This window comes from Phyllostomus discolor, chromosome 12, assembly GCF_004126475.2.
Source record: "Phyllostomus discolor isolate MPI-MPIP mPhyDis1 chromosome 12, mPhyDis1.pri.v3, whole genome shotgun sequence".
NCBI lineage: Eukaryota > Metazoa > Chordata > Mammalia > Chiroptera > Phyllostomidae > Phyllostomus > Phyllostomus discolor.
This window is the reverse complement of record NC_040914.2, coordinates 27159647-27178596: the sequence shown is the minus strand read 5'-3', so window position 1 is coordinate 27178596 and position 18950 is coordinate 27159647. Positions and strand designations below refer to the sequence as shown.

Here is an 18950-nt window from a genome sequence, read left to right as displayed (position 1 = left end):
CTGGTGACTACATGAATGGAAGATATTGTGCTGAGTGAAATAAGTGAGTCAAAGAAAGACAAACACCAGATGATTGCACCTCTATGTGGAATATGAAAAATGAAATAATCAAGCAGAACAGAACAGACTTACAGATTCATGGAACAGATGCTGGTTGCCAGATGGTATGGGACTGAAGGGACTGAAGGGAGAAAAAGGTAAAGGGACTTCAGAAGGACACACTGGTAATTACAGAACAGTCATGGGGAAGTAAAGTGCAGCACAGGGAATAAAATACAGTCATTAATATTGAAATAACTACAAATGGTGTGAGATGGGTACTGGATTTATTGGGGTGATCAGTTTGTAATTTACATCAACATGTAAACACAGAGTTGTACAGAACCCAATATTGTAGATCAACTGTAATTGAAAAATAAAAAAATTATTTTAAAAGAAGATAATATACCTTGAATTCATTTACAAATGAATTAATTTCTTAACTGTCCTTAATGAAAGTGGAGAATAAAAAAATAAAATATCTCCTACAATGACTGGGAAAGTGCACAAACACACTTCTGCTACATTCATTCCCAAGTGTCATGAGCCCAGGAAAGTGACCTGTGAGGGCCGAGTCAGCCTCTTCTTCACAGAACAGCAAGTTCACTTAAGAGAATGAGAGACACAGAAGCTGTGATGACTGAGGTGCGGCGAACTGGCAAACACTCTCTCAAATGAATGTGAGCTTCTCCCTCAAGAAGAGTCAACAGGCAGTTGACCCCTGACAGCACTTATTGTCTGGATGGAATGGAAGCTCTCAGAGGAAAACCAGGGTCCTGGCAAATGTATGTCTGTCTCACCATGGCAGCCAGACAGATTCCCAGAGCTGACAACCATTTCCAGTGGGGTCTGTGGTAACGTTAACAAATGTGATTTTTGATGATGTGTCATTAAATGTATCAACACTGGGAGATCTCTATCACTTAATGAAATGATGCATTAATTTTAAATAATCCTACATCAATACAAGAACCACTCAAGTAATGTAACAGAATACTCAATGGATTTGTTTCAGGTTCCACTCTGCAAAGAGTTTTTCAGGAACTACCACTTGTGTAGCTTTACGGTGCAATCCAAGATGAATATCCTCACTTATCTGAAAGGTTTAAAAATCCTCCCCTACATATTTGTGTGAGGCTGTATATTTTTAGTAAACTACAACCAAAATAGTAGATTAAACACAGAAGCAAATATGAAAATCCAGAGACCTTCTAATGAGGCAGACAAGCACTCAGACTTGCAAAAATGTAACATGTAGGCAGACCCACTCTTGTCACTACTTTTTATTTGGGGAATATTTTTTATAAAATATTATTTCTGTTAACATGTAATAGGTTGTTAAAGTTATTCTAAATAATTTTGTTCAAACTGTTTTTCCTTATGGTAATACTGACAGCTATAACGCACACAAACACAGTTCTTTTGGCCGTCCTCCCTATTTTGTAAGGCAGTATAGATATTCTGAAACCAAAACGTTTGAGACGCGATGACTAAAACAGCCTTGTGGGCCGGGACTCAGGGAGACAGAGGGACAGAGACTTCTCCGTGTAGGAGGGGACTCAGCGCAAAGTCCCGGGTCCCCAGGCCTAGCTGCAGGGTCTTAGCCAGAGACCTGGAGGACGAGATGGGGTGAGGGGGGTACTCACAGGACTGAGGAGTCCCCTTCTCCTGTAGGTGTCACTTCTCCCTTTTACAACCTACGTCAGATACTACCTTCCGGATACACATGACGCTACCTCATGTCTCACTCCCATTGGATGTTTGAACATTAGAGCAGCCAATCAGTGTAACGGTGGTTCTGGATATGTAAAGACAACTGGAACTCTCCTGGAGAGTCATGGGGCGCCCATCGTGTTCCTGCTGCTCTCCGGGGCCCTGGCCCTGGCCCTGGCCCTGGCCGTGACCCAGACCTGGGCCGGTGAGTGCGGGGTCCGGAGGGACGGCCTGCGCGGGGCTGGAACGAGGGGACAAGGCGCGGACGACGCAGGACCGGGGAAAGCGCGCCTCCAGCACCAGCAGCTCAGACCACGGACCCCCACCTCTAGTCTCCGCCCCCTTCCCCCGCCTCTCACCACCCACCCTCTTTCCTTTCCCGGGACTTGAGCCCTTAACCGCCCGACTGCCAAGGACAAGTGTCCTTCCAACCTCCAGGGCCCCACAGCCTGAGAATTTTCTCCAGCTCCGTGTCCGGACCCGGCCGCGGAAGTCCCAGTTCAAAGTCCTCGTCTACGTGGACGACACGGAGATCCTGCGGTTCAACAGCGACGCCACAAGCCCGAGGCTGGAGCCGCGGGTGCCGTGGATGGAGCAGTCGTGGGTGGAGCAGGAGCATCCACAGTTTTGGGACTACTACACGCGGGGCATCAAAAAGTATGACAAGATGTACGGAGGGAACGTGAACAACCTGGGCGCCCACTACAACCAGAGCGAGGACCGTGAGCCACGTGCGCCTGGTTACTGGCCCTCATCCCCTCAGAAAGGCCGGGGTCGCCGACTATCCGGGTCCCAGCGTCACTCAGTGGCTGTGGGGTGCGCGCAACATCCAACCCAGAAGGAATCCATGGGGACTTTACCAGTTTGAATTCTCAGTTTGGGTTGAACACCGGGAGTCGGGTCCTCACTAGTCTGGTCCCGAGCAGACTCCTGCTCCTGGTGAGAATAAATGGAGGGACCTGACGCGGGGGCGGGGTCAGGGCTCACACCTTCCAGGAAATGAGGGGCTGCGACTTGAGATGGGACGGGCGCTTCCTCCGTGGATACACTCAGCTCGCCTACGACGGCACCGACTTCATCTGCCTGAACGAGGACCTGGACTCCTGGACCCCAACCGACACAGCGGCCCGGATCACCTGGCGCCAGTTGGTGGAGCTCCCTGCGGCAGAGCAAAGACAGAGAGTCCTAGGGGACATCTGTGTGCACTGGCTCCGCCTGTTCCTAGAAAACGGAAAGGAGACCTTGCTCCAAACAGGTACCAGGGTGTGGGCCTTCCAGAGGAGGGGATCTGTGGGTTGGTGTGGCTTCCTACAAGGAGAGGAGGCAAATGGGCCAGTGTTAGAATGTCCCTCCTGCTCAGGACAGGAAGAGTCCCCCAGGAGTCCTTATTCTGTGACTCACCTGTGCGCCCAGCTTTCTCTAAAGGATGATAAGGGACCCAGCCTCTCCCTGAAACACCCCACAGCGGTTCCCTCACACCCTGCAGCACCTGGTGCACCAGGACGCTCTCCCTGGTTCTCCACCCGAGACCTTCTCTGGAGACCTCACTCAGGGTTTTCTGAGTCATTCAGCCTCCACCTGAGTCTGTGTCTCCCCTTAGAGACCTGCACACTCCTACCTTAGGTTCTCACCCTGATTCTGGAAATTTCCAAGAAATAGGAAAATATCCCAGGTGCCTCTGCCAGGCTGGTGTCTGGGTATTGCCCCCCACCACCGTCCTGTCCACTCTCAGGGTGGTCACATGAGCACTGCTGGAGTGTTCCATGACCATGTAAACTTCCTGAATTTCTCACCCTCCCCTCAGACCCTCCAAAGACACACGTGACCCACCACCCTATCTCTGACCATGAGGTCACCCTGAGGTGCTGGGCCCTGGGCTTCTACCCTGCGGACATCACCCTGACCTGGCAGCATGAAGGGGAGGACCTGACCCAGGACATGGAGCTTGTGGAGACCAGGCCTGCAGGGGACGGGACCTTCCAGAAGTGGGCAGCTGTGGCTGTGCCCCCGGGAGAGGAGCAGAGATACACGTGCCTTGTGCAGCACCAGGGTTGCCTGAGCCCCTGACGCTGAGATGGGGTGAGGAGGGGGCGTGGGCACAGAGCCTCTCCTCAGGGTGTCCTTGAGCAGGGTCAGGACTCAGGACTGAGGTTGACCTCTCAACTTCCCCTCACAGACCCCCCTCCTCAGACCACCATCATCATCATGGGCATCGCTGCTGCCCTGGGTCTCCTTGGAGCTGTGGTCACTGGAGCTGTGCTGTGGAGGAAGAAGTGCTCAGGTGAGCAAGGAGTGGGGCTGAGTTTCCTGTCCCCCTGGGGGTCAAGCCCAGGTGGAAGTGTGCTCTGCCTTGTTATGGGCATCATGTCCCCACATGGGTGCTTGTCCATCTGGGGCCTGTTTGCTAACACTGACTCTTTATTGAGGCCCCTGGGAAAGTGAGGGACACATTTATCACCTGGTGATTCTAGTCATGGGGACTGATTCCCATCTGTCAGAGTCCAGAGGGAAAGGCCCCTGCTGAGGACAGATGTCCAGAGTGGTGGTAGGTCCAGTCCCCACACATGTACTTTCCCCGTGTTTCTGGATTCTAACATGAGTGTTTAGTCACAGTTCTGGAACCTTCCCTGTGCTTCAGAGTATGGGCTCCTTTAGTGTCACGGGACCCAGCCTTTCCCCTGACTTCTCACAGAACGTTTTCTTCCCACAGGCAGAGGGTAGAGAGAGCTATGCTACGGTTCCCTGTAAGTCTGGGTGTTGGGGAGGTGATGTCTTGGGACCCTTGGGAGAGTGTGGGCTGGATCTGTGAGGGGGGCTCCCCCACCCATAACTCTGCTGTTGTGTCTTCCCCAGACAGCAACAGTGCCCAGGGCTGTGATGTGTCTCTCACAGCTCATGATGGGATGAACGGTGAGGGCAGGAAGTGGGGATCTTGGGAACCCAGGGACCAGCTGGGTTTTGGGGATTCTGAGAGTGGGACATTTGAGCATGTGGTGGCTTGGGGAGAGAATGTGACCCTTCTGAGACTGACCTGAATTTTTTTATGATAAACTTTCTTTCCAGGGTGACCGATCTGCTTTCCACAGGACTTCGTGCTAAAATAGTTACTACAGCCTCCCCTTGAGACTTTAAGCTTCACTGTCTACTGTTTCTGCACCCAGCATCAGAGCCTTATTTAATCATCTCAATGTCCTGATATTTTAATATTAATGATTATATTGTAAATAGATCAAAAGAGATGTAGATTCAAAGTTCCAAGGTGTATTGTTTTCCAGTGGGTCTTATTCTATCTATACCTTCATTCTGTTTATTAAGCTGTTTTTAATAAACTTACGTTTATAAATTCACTGTGAGGTATGGAGACAACCCAGGAGGGACAGACTGTGTGCCACGGGACAAGGGAACCTCAGGGTCCCCAGTGATGTTCCCTGTGACCACCTGTGCTCATGCATATTCATAGTTTCTTCCTGCACCTCCAAATATACCTTTTGGAGCCTCTGGCTTTAATGTTTTTACTCCCTGATGCTAACAAGTGCTGCTTTGTTGCTTAGGAGTTATTCCAAACTTCCAGGGCCCCATCTTGTAGACCCTCAGGGGTGTCCATGTGGGGTTGCAGAGAGCTGACAATCAGAAGGTGAGAAAACACCTGCTTAAAGCAGGAACTGTTTCATCGTCCAGGATCCTTAATCCACTGCAGACACTGCTCTCATCTGCAGATGCTGAGTCCTGGAAGGTCATGGTCAAGGAGCCCATGTCTTTAGTGGCTTCCTCTGAGAGTTCCTCCCCAAGCAAGAGCCACTTAGGCCACAGGGTCAGTCTGGCTGCTGGGTGAGAACCGAATCAGGAGACAAGGGACCAGCCAGGGCAGGAGGGAAAGGTGTGGGGAAGCTCCCAGGGCTCCAGGCTGCCGGTGCTGTGTTGTTCTGACAGGGCTGTGAGTGGTAGACACAGTGGGAAGAGGACTGGACACTGAATGCATTTGGAAGATGGATTTCACAGCATTTCCTAAGGAATTCAATCCAGGGTCGGGGAAAGAATCAGGAGGGCACCCCACATGTGTACTGTGCCAGCAGAAAGATGGGGGTTACATCAGCAGAGATGGGGAAGACTCTGGCAGAACATGTGTGGGGAGGGGTGGGCATTTCAAGCTTTCAGCTGAAGAGAAGATCAAGGTGAGATGTGTGTTAGAAACACCAGTGAGGTGTCAGGTTGGACAGATGAGTGTGGGGACCTTGAGGAGAAATGTCTGCGCTCGAGACATAGATGTGGAGGAGGCTTCTACAAAAATGACATTTTAAATCTGTGAGCGTGGATGAGGCCACCGAGGGAATCAGGACTGTGGAAGAGGAGAACAAGGACTGGGACACTGCACCCACCTGTCCCAACAGTGGAGACATTCAATCTGGTGACTCCCCAGCCTGTGATGGCCATGTTTCCCCATCACAGATTCACCATTTGGTGTTTGTCATTCATTAGTTATTTACAGGGAGGTATTCTGAGATTGTCCTGCTGTGCCGTTCACCACTTCTACACTCCCCCTGCTTAGCCCCTCTCATAACTTCCACCCAAGTCAATGACAATGTGCTGGTTGTCCTATATTAGCCTTCAACACATTTTAGAAGGGTGTGAAGCACAGCTTAGGGAATATAGTCAATAATATCATCATAATTATGTGTGGTGTCAGATGGGACCTAGAATTACCAGGGATATTACTGAATAAGCCATATACATGTTTAATATGTATATATTTAACTCATGGACACAGACAACTTGTAATAATGTGGGGGCAGGGGTTGGTGCAGGTGGGAGAGGGAATGTGGGGATAAATATTGATGGGAAGATAAAAAGAAAAAAAGAAAAATATTTTAAGTTGAAAAGGTACTAACTTGGACATCATGCCCAACATTCTGATAGCACTCTTTGAGGAGAAATTCGAGTAGATCTTGATAAGCCCACAAGCCATCCTGATCTCAGACAGATTTTGAATCCATGCATTCTGTGATGTGGTAGGGCCCAGGGTGGGGAAAGGACTTAAATGCCTGTTTAAGGTTTTTTTGGTTTTTGTTTTTTTGTGGGTGGGGAAAGGTCATTCACATGTTGTCACATGACATGAAAGGCACAGCGTTTTCTCTAGCTGTGGGGTAAAGTCAAGCAGAAGCTTGAGAAAGTGGCTCTCAGGTCAACATAATGAAAATCTCAGAATGCGCTCTCTCTGGGATCACCCCCTGAGTGATTCCTGGAGCTTAATGGTCCCCAATATTTTCTAATCAAAACATAAAAGGATTTCATGTGGATTTGGGGGCTCACTCTGTTTCAGGAAAAGCCACAGAACAGAAGAGAGTGTAAGCAGTGAGAGCTGTGGGATAGAACCCACAGGAAGACCAGCCTGGGTCACAGGGATACAGTGTGAGGGACTTGGGTATGGGGTTCTGAGAAAGAAGGAGCTGAAGGAAAGGGGCCAGTGGGAAACACCATGACATGAGCTCCTGGCCCATATGTCCTGCACCCAATGACATGTGACTCTAACTCATCTCCTCCCCAGGGAACAGGGGACACTTTCTCTTGCCTCCTCCCTGCTGCTCCTCAGGGCATCTCATACTGACCATCACTGTCCCCAGTTCACCATATGTGCCTGAGGGGGATCTGCATGGGACAAGTTGCTGTAATTTTAGAGACACACCCAGGCTCCTCACACAGAAGTGTCACTGAGCAGAACAGATGACATGCTAGTGGGCATCTCTGTGGGGAGGATCAGGACCAGCACACTCTGTCCCTGCTAACTGGGTCAAGAAGCCGCCCTGCCTGAGGAATCCCTGCACAGAGCTGTGGAGCTCAGACCAGCCACGGTGAGGGCTGCCTTGTGTCCACTCTCAGGGCAGAACCAGGAGGGTCAGCCCAGGAGGGACTGTGGACCTACAGGTGGGCAGCACCCTGGGTGGGACTGTGCTGAGCCTGCCTGGTCCTGAGCTGCCCCTCCTGCCTGGGCTGGGCAGGGAGGAGATGGGGAAGTGCTGGGGGTGTTTCAAGTGGGGCCAGTCTCAGGAGGGTCCTGCAGGTCTTTATGCACCAGAGTCCCAGTTAGTGAGGGTAAGGGGTTGGTCCATTGCAACCTGAGTGCAGCCTTGTATGGCAGGAGCCATGGAGCTCCTCCACCCTGAACAAAGTTCCACTTTTCTGAGATTTCCTGGGTTTAGAGTTGGGTGTGAGGACAGGAGTGTGAATTTCCATGAGGTATTCGCTTGTGACTTAAAAATCCCGGATCATGAAATGAAATCCAATGACAGACACACACACAGCTACAGACAGAAGGACACAGAGAAGTGTCTGCCCTTCAGTGATCCCCCACACACACTTTTCCTGTTTCACAATCCCCCTGCAGGAGGTGCCGGCCTCTGAGGAAATTCTTCCAGGGCTTTGTCACCCGCCTCATGTGGTTACTGTGTGTGTGAATGTCACTCACATTTCTCTCTTTCATTGAATGGGGATGCCTCTCTGACCTCTCATAATCCGAGGCAGCAGGGAAGGAAAAAGAATTAGGAATGAGATGAAGTCCCATTATCTTCCAAGTCTGCCAGAATGGGTACATGTTATGAAAATAACTAATATATGGGCTTTTTAAAAATACAGTCATGAATCAGACAATTCCTTCCTCAGTAATTCAACAGGCTGCATCACATTTGGAAATACAGTGCAATGAATGCACCTTGGGCCATGCTGTAGTCTGCATGTTTGTGTCCATAAACCCATGTGCAGAATTTATAACCCCCTACCCTGGTCCATAGCTCAGATGGATGCTGGCTGGATCCCGGATGCATGGATAAGTTCAGCAACCAATCAGTGTCTCTCTGTCTGTCCTGTGTGTCTCTCTTTCTCTCTTCCCGTCTGTGTCTCTTTCCTTCCCTCTCTTCTGTAAAATCAATTAATAAATTGCTTTTTAAAAGATAAGTGATAAACCTCACACATATTCTAAGAGGTGGGGCACTGGCAGGTGCTCAGATCATGAGGGTGGAGCGGTTGTGAGTGGGATGCGTTTCTTAGAGAAGAGGCTCCAGAGAGACGTCTTGTCCCTTCCCCTCCTGTGAAGTGACAACACAGGAAGGACCCCACCTGTAATTGGCCATGCAGGAGCCTTGATCCAGGACTCACAGCGTCCAGAACTGTGAGCCACACACAGTGTTGCCTCCAAGTCCCCTGCTCGGTGGTATTTTGTTACAGCGACCCAGAGGGACCAAGCCAGGCTGCTGGTGAAAGGGGCTTGAGGCCCAAGTCCAGGGCTCCCTCAGAGGTCGCCATGGGGGACAGGAGGGAAGGGTTGTGCAGGTCCACACTAGAGCACAGTCCTTCCCCATCTGCCGGCTCTGATGCTGCCCCTCCGTCCAGGGCCAGCCTCCTGCGTCTGTTGCGCTGGGCACAGGACAGACTCTGTAGCCAGACTTTTCTGTCCTCCCAAAGACAGGAACACCGTTAGATTCTTGGCTATAAATGTTGTCATTTCCCCTCACCTTCTAGGAAAATGGAATTAAAATAATCATAAAGAATACTTACAGCCCTGGTGGGGTGGCTCAGTGGAGCATTGTCCCTCAAAGCAAAAGTTGGGGTGTTGAATCTCTGGCCAGGGCACACAGCCAGGTTGCTGGTTTTAACCCCCTGTCAGGCATGTGCCGGAAGCAAACGATCAACTTTCCACATTTTCTCCATGTCTCATTCTCTCTCTCCTCTTCCCTCTCTCTAAAGCCAACAAAACATGTTCTCAAGTGAGGACAAAATGTAAAAACAATGAAAGGAAGCAATACAAATATGAGGATATTTTATATTATATCGAAAATAAAGAAACTTGGGGCTTCTCCCTCCATCTGACAGGACAAATCACCATCTTCCAAATGAACCGGTTGGCCAGAAATTAGAATTACGGAGTTGTTTTTTCTTTTTCCCCACCAGTTGAAGAAAAGAAAAGAAAAAGGCAGGATTCTGTCAGGTATCACACAAATTGCTGATCCCTGGATGGGAAGAGGTTTGTGGGGCTGGGTGGAAAAGATGAAGGGATTAAAAAGTACAGATTGGTAGTTACAGAGCAGTCACGGGGATGTGAAGGACAACCTAGGGAATATACTCAGTAACATTGTAATAGCTATGCCTGGTGCCAGGTGGTAATTAGACCTAATGGGGGGATCGCTTTGTAAATTATATAAATATCTAATTACTGCTATACACCTAATGCTCATTTAATATTGTGTGACTACTATAAAAACGAAAAGAAAAAAAAACGCCAGGATACCTTTATTAAAAAATGCTTTAGGCCCTGGCCGGGAAGTTCAATTGTTTAGAGTGTCGTCCCCATGCGCCAAGGTTGTGGATTTCACCCCAGGTCAGGGCATGTACAAGAATCAACCAATGAATGTAAGTGAGTGGAATAACAAATCTCTCTTTCTCTCCCTCCCTCTGCCTTTCTCTGAAATCAGTTTTTTAAAAAAGAATCAGCTAATGGAGAAAAGAGTCATCTGGCCAAGATGGAGGCATAGGTAGATACAGTTTGCCTCCTCCCACAATCAGAAGAAGGAAAACAACAAATTTAAAAACAAAAAATAACCAGAACTGCCAGAAAATTGAACTGTATGGAATTCCAACAACGAAGGAGTTAAAGAAGAAATATCCATCCAGACCTTAGTGAGGGGCAGAGATAGGCAGCCTGGCAGAGAGGACTCACTGCAAGGCGTGGGCTGAAGGACCTGAGTGGGAGAGAAAGCTGCAAGCAGACCATGTGGGGCGGGGACTGGTGGAGCAGGAGTCCCACATTTGCATGTAGATACAGCAGGAGGAATGACTGGGAGCAAGACAGACCAAGCAACCCAGGATTCTAGTGTGGGGAAATAAAGCCTCAAAACCTCCTACTCTAAAACCTGTGAGGGTTGTGGTAACGATGGGAGAAACTCCCAGCCTCACAGGACAGTTCTCGAGGAAGACTGATGGGGTCACAGAATGTACACAACCCCCCCCCCCACCTGGGAATCAGCACCAGAAGGACCCGATTTGCTTATGGGAAGTGGGGGAAGTGACTGAATGTGGGGTGAGAGCTGAGCAAACAGCACTGTTCCCTCTCAGACCCCTCCCCCACATACAGGGCCACAACACAGTGACGGGGTTCCCCACCCTAGCAAGTACCCAAGGCTCCACCCTTTACTATGTAACAAGTGAGCCCAGATGAAAATATATGGCCCAAAGGAACAAAAAGATCAAACTCCAAGAATAGAACTAAGCAATGAAGACATAGCATTGGTAATCAGTATGCTCACAGAAATGATTGAGTATGGTTGTAAAATAGAGGAAGAACTGAAGGTTATGAAAAGTGAAATAAAGGCAGGTGTACAGGTCACCAGTAATGAAGAGAAGACAATAGGGAAAGAAATCAATGATTTGCAGCAGAGGGAAGACATAAACATTCAACCATGAAGCAGAAGAAAGAAACAAGAATTCAAAAAATGAGGACAGGCATAGGAACCTCCGGGGCAACTTTAACCATCCCAACATCCAATGAATAACGGTGCCACAAGGAGAAGAGGAAGAGAAAGAAACTGAAAACTTATTTAAAAACATAATGAAGGATGACTTCCCTAATCTGGCAAAGGAGATGGACTTTCGGGAAGTCCAGGAAGCTCATCGAGTCTCAAAGACACAGGAGCCAAAGAAGCCCTGACCAAGGCACAGCATAATTACATTACCCAGATTAAAGATAAGGAGATCAGCTTAAATACCACTAGAGAAAGCAGACTGTTAACTACAAAGGAGTTCCCATAAGACTATCAGCTGATCTCTCTGGAAAAAAAAACCTTGCAGACAATAAGGGGCTGGAAAGAAGTATTGGAAGTCACTAAAGGCAGGGACCTAAACCCAAGATTGCTCTATCCAGCAAAGCTACCATTTAGAATGGAAGGGCAGATAAAGTGCTTCCCAGATAAGCTCAAGTTAAAGGAGTTCATCATCACCAAGCCCTTATTATATGAAATGTTAAACAGACTAATTGAAGAAAAAGAAAATGATCAAAAATATGAACAGTAAAATGATAAGAAATTCACAGCTATCAACAATTGAACCTAAAAACAAAAACAAAAACAAACTAAGCAAACAACTACAACAGGAACAGAATCACAGAAATGGAGATGACATGGAGGTTTATCGGTGTGGAGGGGGTGGAGGGAGAGTGGGGGAAAAGGCACAGGATATAAGTAGCATAAATGGTAGGTACAAAATAGACAGGGGGAGGTTAAGAATAGTACAGGAAATGGAGAAGCCAAAGAATTTCTATATGTGACCCATGGACGTGAACTAAGGGAGGGGAATGATTGTGGGGCAGATATGGGTGGAGAGGAATAAAGGGGAGAAAAAATGGGACAACTCTAATAACATAATCAATAAAATATATTTTTAAAAATTAACAAAATAAAATCAACATAACATTCTTAAAATACTATGTACATAAGAAAAGAGGGATGCTTATATTTCTGCTTTTAGTTTTCAGAGAGAGGGCAAGGGAGGGAGAAAGGGAGAGAAATATCGATGTGAGAGAGACACGTCCATCAGTGGCCTCTCTCACTGTGACCAGGGATCCAACCGGCATCCTCTTCCTTTGCAGGATGACACCAAACCAACTGAGCCTCACCAGTCAGGGCACAAAAGAGGATTAAAGGGCCAGTTGGGGGCTACAAACACGATCTAATCTCACTTATCTGTGGAATCTAATAAACAAAATAGACCACAGGCGGCAAACACCAGGCTCTGGGGCCAAATCTGGCGCTCCACCTTCTTTTATGTGGCCCGGTACCTTGTTTCCACCTGGCAGCAGCACTGAGGTCCTTGCCCCTAGTTAAGGAGTAGTTACATCTGTACAGTCTGAAAAACGTTATCAGCTCTTTGTAGGAAACCACAATGCTGAGGTGGCCCCCGGTGAAATGAGTTTGACACCCCTGAAATGGACAGAGGTATGAACACACGGAACAGACTGCCAGCTGGAAGAGGGGAGGAGGGGAGGAGATGGAACAAGGTAAAGAGATTAGCCCAGAGACTGGGACAGCTGCTTGCTGGCACCCAGAGGGCAGGGAGGTGAGGCCAGGGGCAAAGTGAGCAAAAGGGGGAAATGGGACACTGGTAATAATGTCAAAAATAAAAATAGTTAAAAAATAAACAATTAAAAAAAAACAAGGTAGTGTGAGGCCTGGTGTTTCTCATATGATGCAACTACAATCCCCAATCCAGTGATTCCAAACATTTTTAGGCAGATCAGTCACCAACATTCCAAAGGATCACATTTTATAATTGAGGGAGAAAATTTTCTCATTTTTGATATTCATTTCCCAAGACAGGACCAGAAATCATATTCAGGATCTAATCTGCAATGATTACATGGTGGTATTTTGTTCAATTCATTTACAAATAACTTTCATACACAACTATGTCCTTTGTTCCTGGTAAGTTCTCTCTGTGGGGTGAGAAAATCTCATTACCTTGGTAGAATCTGATTTGATTGAGTGTGACAAACAGAAAGTGGGTGAGGTGGGAGGAGGGGCCTGCCTGATAAAAGGGGCTTGCTGGTCCACCTCACTCCAGAGCTGAGCCAGCAGAGGAAGCAGCTGGAGACCAGAAGAGGACCCAGTGCACCAGAGGTGAGTCCATGGTTTTGACTTTCCTGTTTCTACAAAGGTTCATCAAGTGCTGACTGAGGCCAGCTCAGTCCCAGGCATGGGGTGGACCTCTAGGGACGAATGCCTTTGATGGGAGCAGGTGGCAGAAATAACATGGTCGTCTTTATGCTGAGTCAGATCCGAGATGGGTGGACCCTGCCAGGTGGTGAGTGGAGTGTCAGCCACTGACTTACTCCACCTCTCAGGTTCTGCTGTGGGTCTCAGCCACACTCAGCTGAGGCAGTTGTAGGATTTCTGGGTCTCAACCAGCCCTGTCCACTGGATATATCAAGTCACACAGAGACATCATCATAAATGAGGGGTTTTTGTTTTGTTTAGTTTTGTTTAACTTACTGATGTGAGGGAGAAAGAACCATGAATTTGTTATGATCTCATTGATGAATTCACTGGTTGTTTCTTCTCTGAGCCCTGATCTGAGACTGAACCTGAACCTTGGGGGTATCAGGACAATGCTCTAACCAAGTGAGTTCCCCAGCCAGGGCTAACCTTATTTTCTACAAGACACATATACCAAGTAAAAAAGAAAACAAAAACAAAAAACAAGCCTTTCATTATCACTGGCAGAAGGCAGTCATTTCAACATTTCATCAATGTCAGAAGTTCTTTGGGAGGTGGCTTATATTCTCCTGTCCTGTGATGTCTTCAAATTCGAGGGTATAGCTTATGCTCAACACTTTTCAAGGTGGGTAAGCCCCATCCCACCGGCTCAATAGCCACTCCAGACTAGAAGATGTGACATAAGACATACAGGTCGCACTGGCCAGGTGGGTCGGTTGACTTGATCATCATCCTGTATTACTGAGGGTTGATGGTTGAGCTCCACTCAGGGTGTGTACAAGAAGCAAACAATCTCTCTCTCTCTCTTTTTTCCTCTCTCTCTCTGTGTGTGTGTGTGTGTGTGTGTGTGTGTGTGTGTGTGTCTCCCTCTCTCCCTCACCCCTCTTCCTCTCTGTCTCTAAAACCAATAAAAACCTGTCCTTAGGTGAGGATTGAAAAAAAAATTTCACAAGTAGAGTAGAGACCATCTCACCCCCTAACTTAGAGCCCCAGGATGAATCTTGTCTTCATGTTAACTAGCATTTTAAAATCAGAAATTCCAGGACGTGAGCTAGTGTGTTTGCACTTGGATTGCATCTTCATTGCCTGGGAGCAGGGAGTACAGGTCGCTATTCACAGAAACAGGGTGGAGTCCCAGGACCCATCAGTCCTTGTCACTTACGATGTTCTAACCACCTGTCCCTTCCACCAGAAAGCAGCCATGGCCAAACATTTTAAAGACATAAGCAGTTGCTATGTCTGCCTGACCTACCTGGAAGACCCCAGGAGCCTGAAATGTGGGTTCATCTGCTGCCTCAAGTGTGTCGACTCACTGTCGAGGGGCCCCGGGGGGACAAGGGATTGTGTGCTTCATCTGCCCTGAAGTTTCTCAGAAGAGTGACATCAGGCCCAAACACCAGCTGGCCAGGCTGGTGTCAGAGGTCAGGGCACTGGAGCCCCAGCTGAGAGCCATCCTGAGGATGAACCTGAGGATACGCAGGTTCCAAGGTGAGGTCTGAGGCCACCAGCCCCCACCCTGTGGGAAACAGCCACTTGTCAAAGCCCTCAGTCAAGGTGCTTTACCTGGGTTCTGGCACCTGAAATGTTCGTTCTTTCCCAATGTGCCAACCTAGAAGTCTGCATTAAAACCATCTGTAGGTTTTCTTTCTTTTTGTAAGATTTTATTTATTTACTTTAAGAGAGGGGGGAAGGGAGTGAGAGATGGTCAGAAACACTGACACAAGAGAGAAACATCGATGGATTACCTCTGGTAAGGACCCTGACCCGGAACCCAATCCACAATCACCCCCATGTCCTGACCAGGAATAAAACCAGCGTCCTGTTGCTTGGCAGAAGGTCTCTCAACCAAGCCCCACAATCAGAGCCATCTGTCGGTATCCAAGAAAATATAAGACTTAGCCCTGCCTGGTGTGACTCAGTGGACTCAGTGCCAGCCTTAGGAACCAAAGGGTTGCCGGTTCTATTCCCAGTCAGGGCATATTCCTGGGGTGTGGGCCAGGTTCCCAGTAGGGGGCCTGGGAGAGGCAACCACATATTGATGTTTCTCACCCTCTTTCTCCATCCCTTCTCCTCTCTCTAAAAACAATAAACAAAGGTAATCTTAAAAAAAAAGAAAAGAAAAAGTGCGTAATTATACCCTTTACCTGTACTATCCAGTATTTTCGGTAGCCACACAGGTAGCTGGTGGTCATTTGGAACTGGGGGTTGATGGAGTAGAAATTTGATTGATTGAGTAGAAATCCAAGTCTGGGTGTTCCATAGCCTGTATCCCTAAAATCCATCCTTCCTGATTCTTAAATATTTTTAATGTGTTTGTAAACCATTTTCAGTTTTAAATATGTTTGAAGTTGATCTTTGAACTACAGTTGTCACACATTACAGTAGCTTAAAATTATAGCATAGTAATTAGATATTCATATACCTCCAGAAGTGATTCCCCTGATCAGCCTAGTCCCCACCTGGCACCATGCACATCACCCCAGTATTACTGACTGTATTCCCTGTGCTTCCCACTACCACCCTGGGCCTATTCTGTCACTGCCCATCTGTACTTCCCAACCCCTTCCCCTGTTTTACCGCATGCCCCAACCCCCCTCCCATCTGGCAAACATCAGTGATTTTTTAATGTTTTCAACTCTAGTTGCATTCAATATTATTTTGTATTGTACATCAACTGTAACTGAAACTTAACACATTGTTTTAAAAATTAAAGAGCCCTGGAGGTGGCTCATTTAGTTGGAGAGATTCCTGTCCACCACAAGGTTGCAGGTTCGATTCCCACCAGGGGGCTCATGAGTGAGGCAGAAGTGATGAATGTCTCTCTCCTTCCCAACACCTCCTTTCCTCCCTGTGCAAAATCACTAAAAACATATCCTCAGGGAAGGATTAAAAAAATAAAAATTAAATTAAAAAAGAAAAAATGAGATAAACAAAAACGGGGAGCGAGGAATCATTATTCTGGAAGGTTTCTTTCTAAGGCCGGGCCAACCCCATCAAGGGGTCACCTTAGGCTCGGAGCTTTGCGTCCCAATCAGAGTTAGAGGGAGGCTGGGCCCCAGCTCCTGGTCCAGTGCTCCGAGTTCAGGCATATGAGACCCCTCCAGGCACTGCCCCATTGAGCTGCGGTCCCGGTTCCTGCTAAGGTGTCCACGCGTCCTAATGTCAGGACTCTTAGAAAAAAATACATATATACACATATATTTACAAAGATATGTACAGATTCATATATTTGTAGATTTACATATAAATATAGTATATGTGTGTATGTATAATTTTAATATAATTTAGAGACAGAGAGAGGAAACAAAGCTTTCATGTCAATTTTACTCTGCAATAAGTACAATATTCTCCATCCTTTGAAATGCCTAGTTCCGGTGTACGTGTGGACAGAATCTGTGACAATCTGTATGCTAATTTTGAAAACATGCAGCAGTCACAGTCTCTTTTTCCATGCAGAGTCCACACTAAAGGGAAAAAACCTCCTTCATCAACTAAGCAAAGAGCTTAATGTAGAGAGAATGCCTGTCATGACCAAGAGCCAATTCCAATGATGACTGTTCCTTGTGTCCTTGAAATGTGATGAAATCAGGGACCCAGGAAGTTCCCCCAGGAAAACCCAAGGTGTGGAGTTAAAGATGAGATAGTGAATGAGTCACGTGAGCCCCTGAGGTGGCCCTGAGGGGTGGGGACAGAGTTGATGGATTATTTCTCTTTCCACAGTGGACGTGACCTTGGATGTGGACACGGCCAACAACCACCTCTACATCTCCGAGGACCGGCAGCAAGTCCGCTGCGTGTATGTGGAGCAGAAGCACAGTGTCTGTCCTGAGAGGTTCAGTCCATCCCTCTGTGTGCTGGGCACCCTTCGGCTCACATCCGGCCAGCACTACTGGGAGGTGGACGTGGGCACCAGCACAGAGTGGAACCTGGGCATCTGCAAGGAGTCTGTTCTTCAGCAGGAGAAGGTCGTCCTCTCTTCAGAACGTGGCTTCTGGATCGTGAGCTGCAGGGAGAAGGACACCTTCCAGGCCAGCACCAGGCTGGTGACGGAGCTCATGGTCATTTCCTGCTTACACCGCATTGGCATTTTCCTGGACTTGGAAATGGGGACCATTTCCTTTTATGATATGGGCGGTGGCTCCCACATTTTTACTTTCCTCCTGATTTCTGTGGCAGAGCCCGAGTCCATCTTTCGCTCCTGGAATTCCGGCGAAGGATGACGGGAGCTTCATGACTCTCTGTCCCAGGTTCATTCTAGCGTGGCCAGTAAAGCTGGGCAAGGCCACAGGGCTCTGAGCACAGCAGGTACAGACGCACCCTGGGTGCCCACAGCCATGGACACCAGCTCCTCCACCGCTGACCCAGTGCCCTGAAAAACATGAGACAGCTGTGAATCCCAAACACAAATTATGGGGAAATTCCACTTCCCATATTAAGTCTTGTTATGGTTGTTTTGGGGGAACTTCCTTGTATAATTGTCCATAAATATGTTTTGAACATTCACATCAATTCCAAGTGTTTTCCATTTTATTTTGTAAAAGGTTTACTGGGTGTGGTTAGAGGCCTGAGAGGAAATAAGAATTTGTATGTGACTAACAGACCGACTGATTTCCTCTGTGATCAGAAACCAGACCTATAGAAGCAGATCAAACACAGATGCACCCTGGCCTCAATGGCTCAGCTGATTGGAGCATTGGTCCCTGCACCAAAAGGTTTCAGGTTTTTGATGCCTGGTCAATGTATCACTGGCAACTGATCAATGTTTCTCTCTCAAATCGATGTTTCTCAAATCAATAAACACAGCCTTGGATGAGGATTTAAAATGAGCACTCAAACCAGAAGACCCTCTTCCCGCCTCTGAGATGTGTGTGTGTGCCATTTCATGCAGCAACAGAAACACACATTTGTTCTGGTGCCCAGCGAACGTCCCCGAGACCCTGGAGGAAGGCAGGAGGACTTCAGGAGCAGCTGGATGCAGGAGGCTCATGAGCCCAATTAATCGTCATTTTCATTTACAATGTCCAGGGTTAGTGAGGCTTCATTAGCTCTCGGCTTGGAGTGATAAGAACTGACAAGGTCACAGAGAACATTCCTCAGGTGACCCAGGGGTGACTCTGCCACAGTCCCCCCACCCCCCACTTCTACTACAGGTTCCTCCCCCGTCCTCACAGCAGGGTTTCCCCCACCAGCTCCACAGCTGCTCGCTCAGCTCCCACCAGAGGCTCTGGGTCCTCCTTGGAGTAAGACTCACAGATTCTTGAAGGGGCGGGGCTATGATGGGGCTGCAGGTGCAGCGGGCTCACTGAAGTGCCCAGTGGCAGACAGAGGGTGGGACGTCAGCACCCTGGCGGAGGAGAACTCCCCTGAGAGTGACAAGTCAGACACTGTGATGCTCCCCGCACAAACCCGTCTGCAAGACCCACCACGAATCAGAACGGACAGGGGAGG

The 18950-nt window shown here is 48.1% G+C and overlaps 2 protein-coding genes across 2 annotated transcripts in view; one reads left to right on the top strand and one right to left on the bottom strand.

Annotated features, from left to right (window-relative positions):
• The window catches only part of LOC114510749 (patr class I histocompatibility antigen, A-2 alpha chain-like), a 512772-nt gene that overhangs the window by 240829 nt on the left and 252993 nt on the right, over positions 1–18950 (bottom strand). The gene's annotated exons all lie outside the window — the stretch shown is intronic.
• On the top strand, positions 2737–3961 carry LOC114510761 (class I histocompatibility antigen, Gogo-B*0201 alpha chain-like). Its single transcript, XM_036013365.1, is given in 3 exon segments — positions 2737–3007; positions 3557–3796; positions 3799–3961. Coding segments are annotated over 3 exon segments (576 nt in total). The 5' UTR covers positions 2737–2751; the 3' UTR covers positions 3879–3961.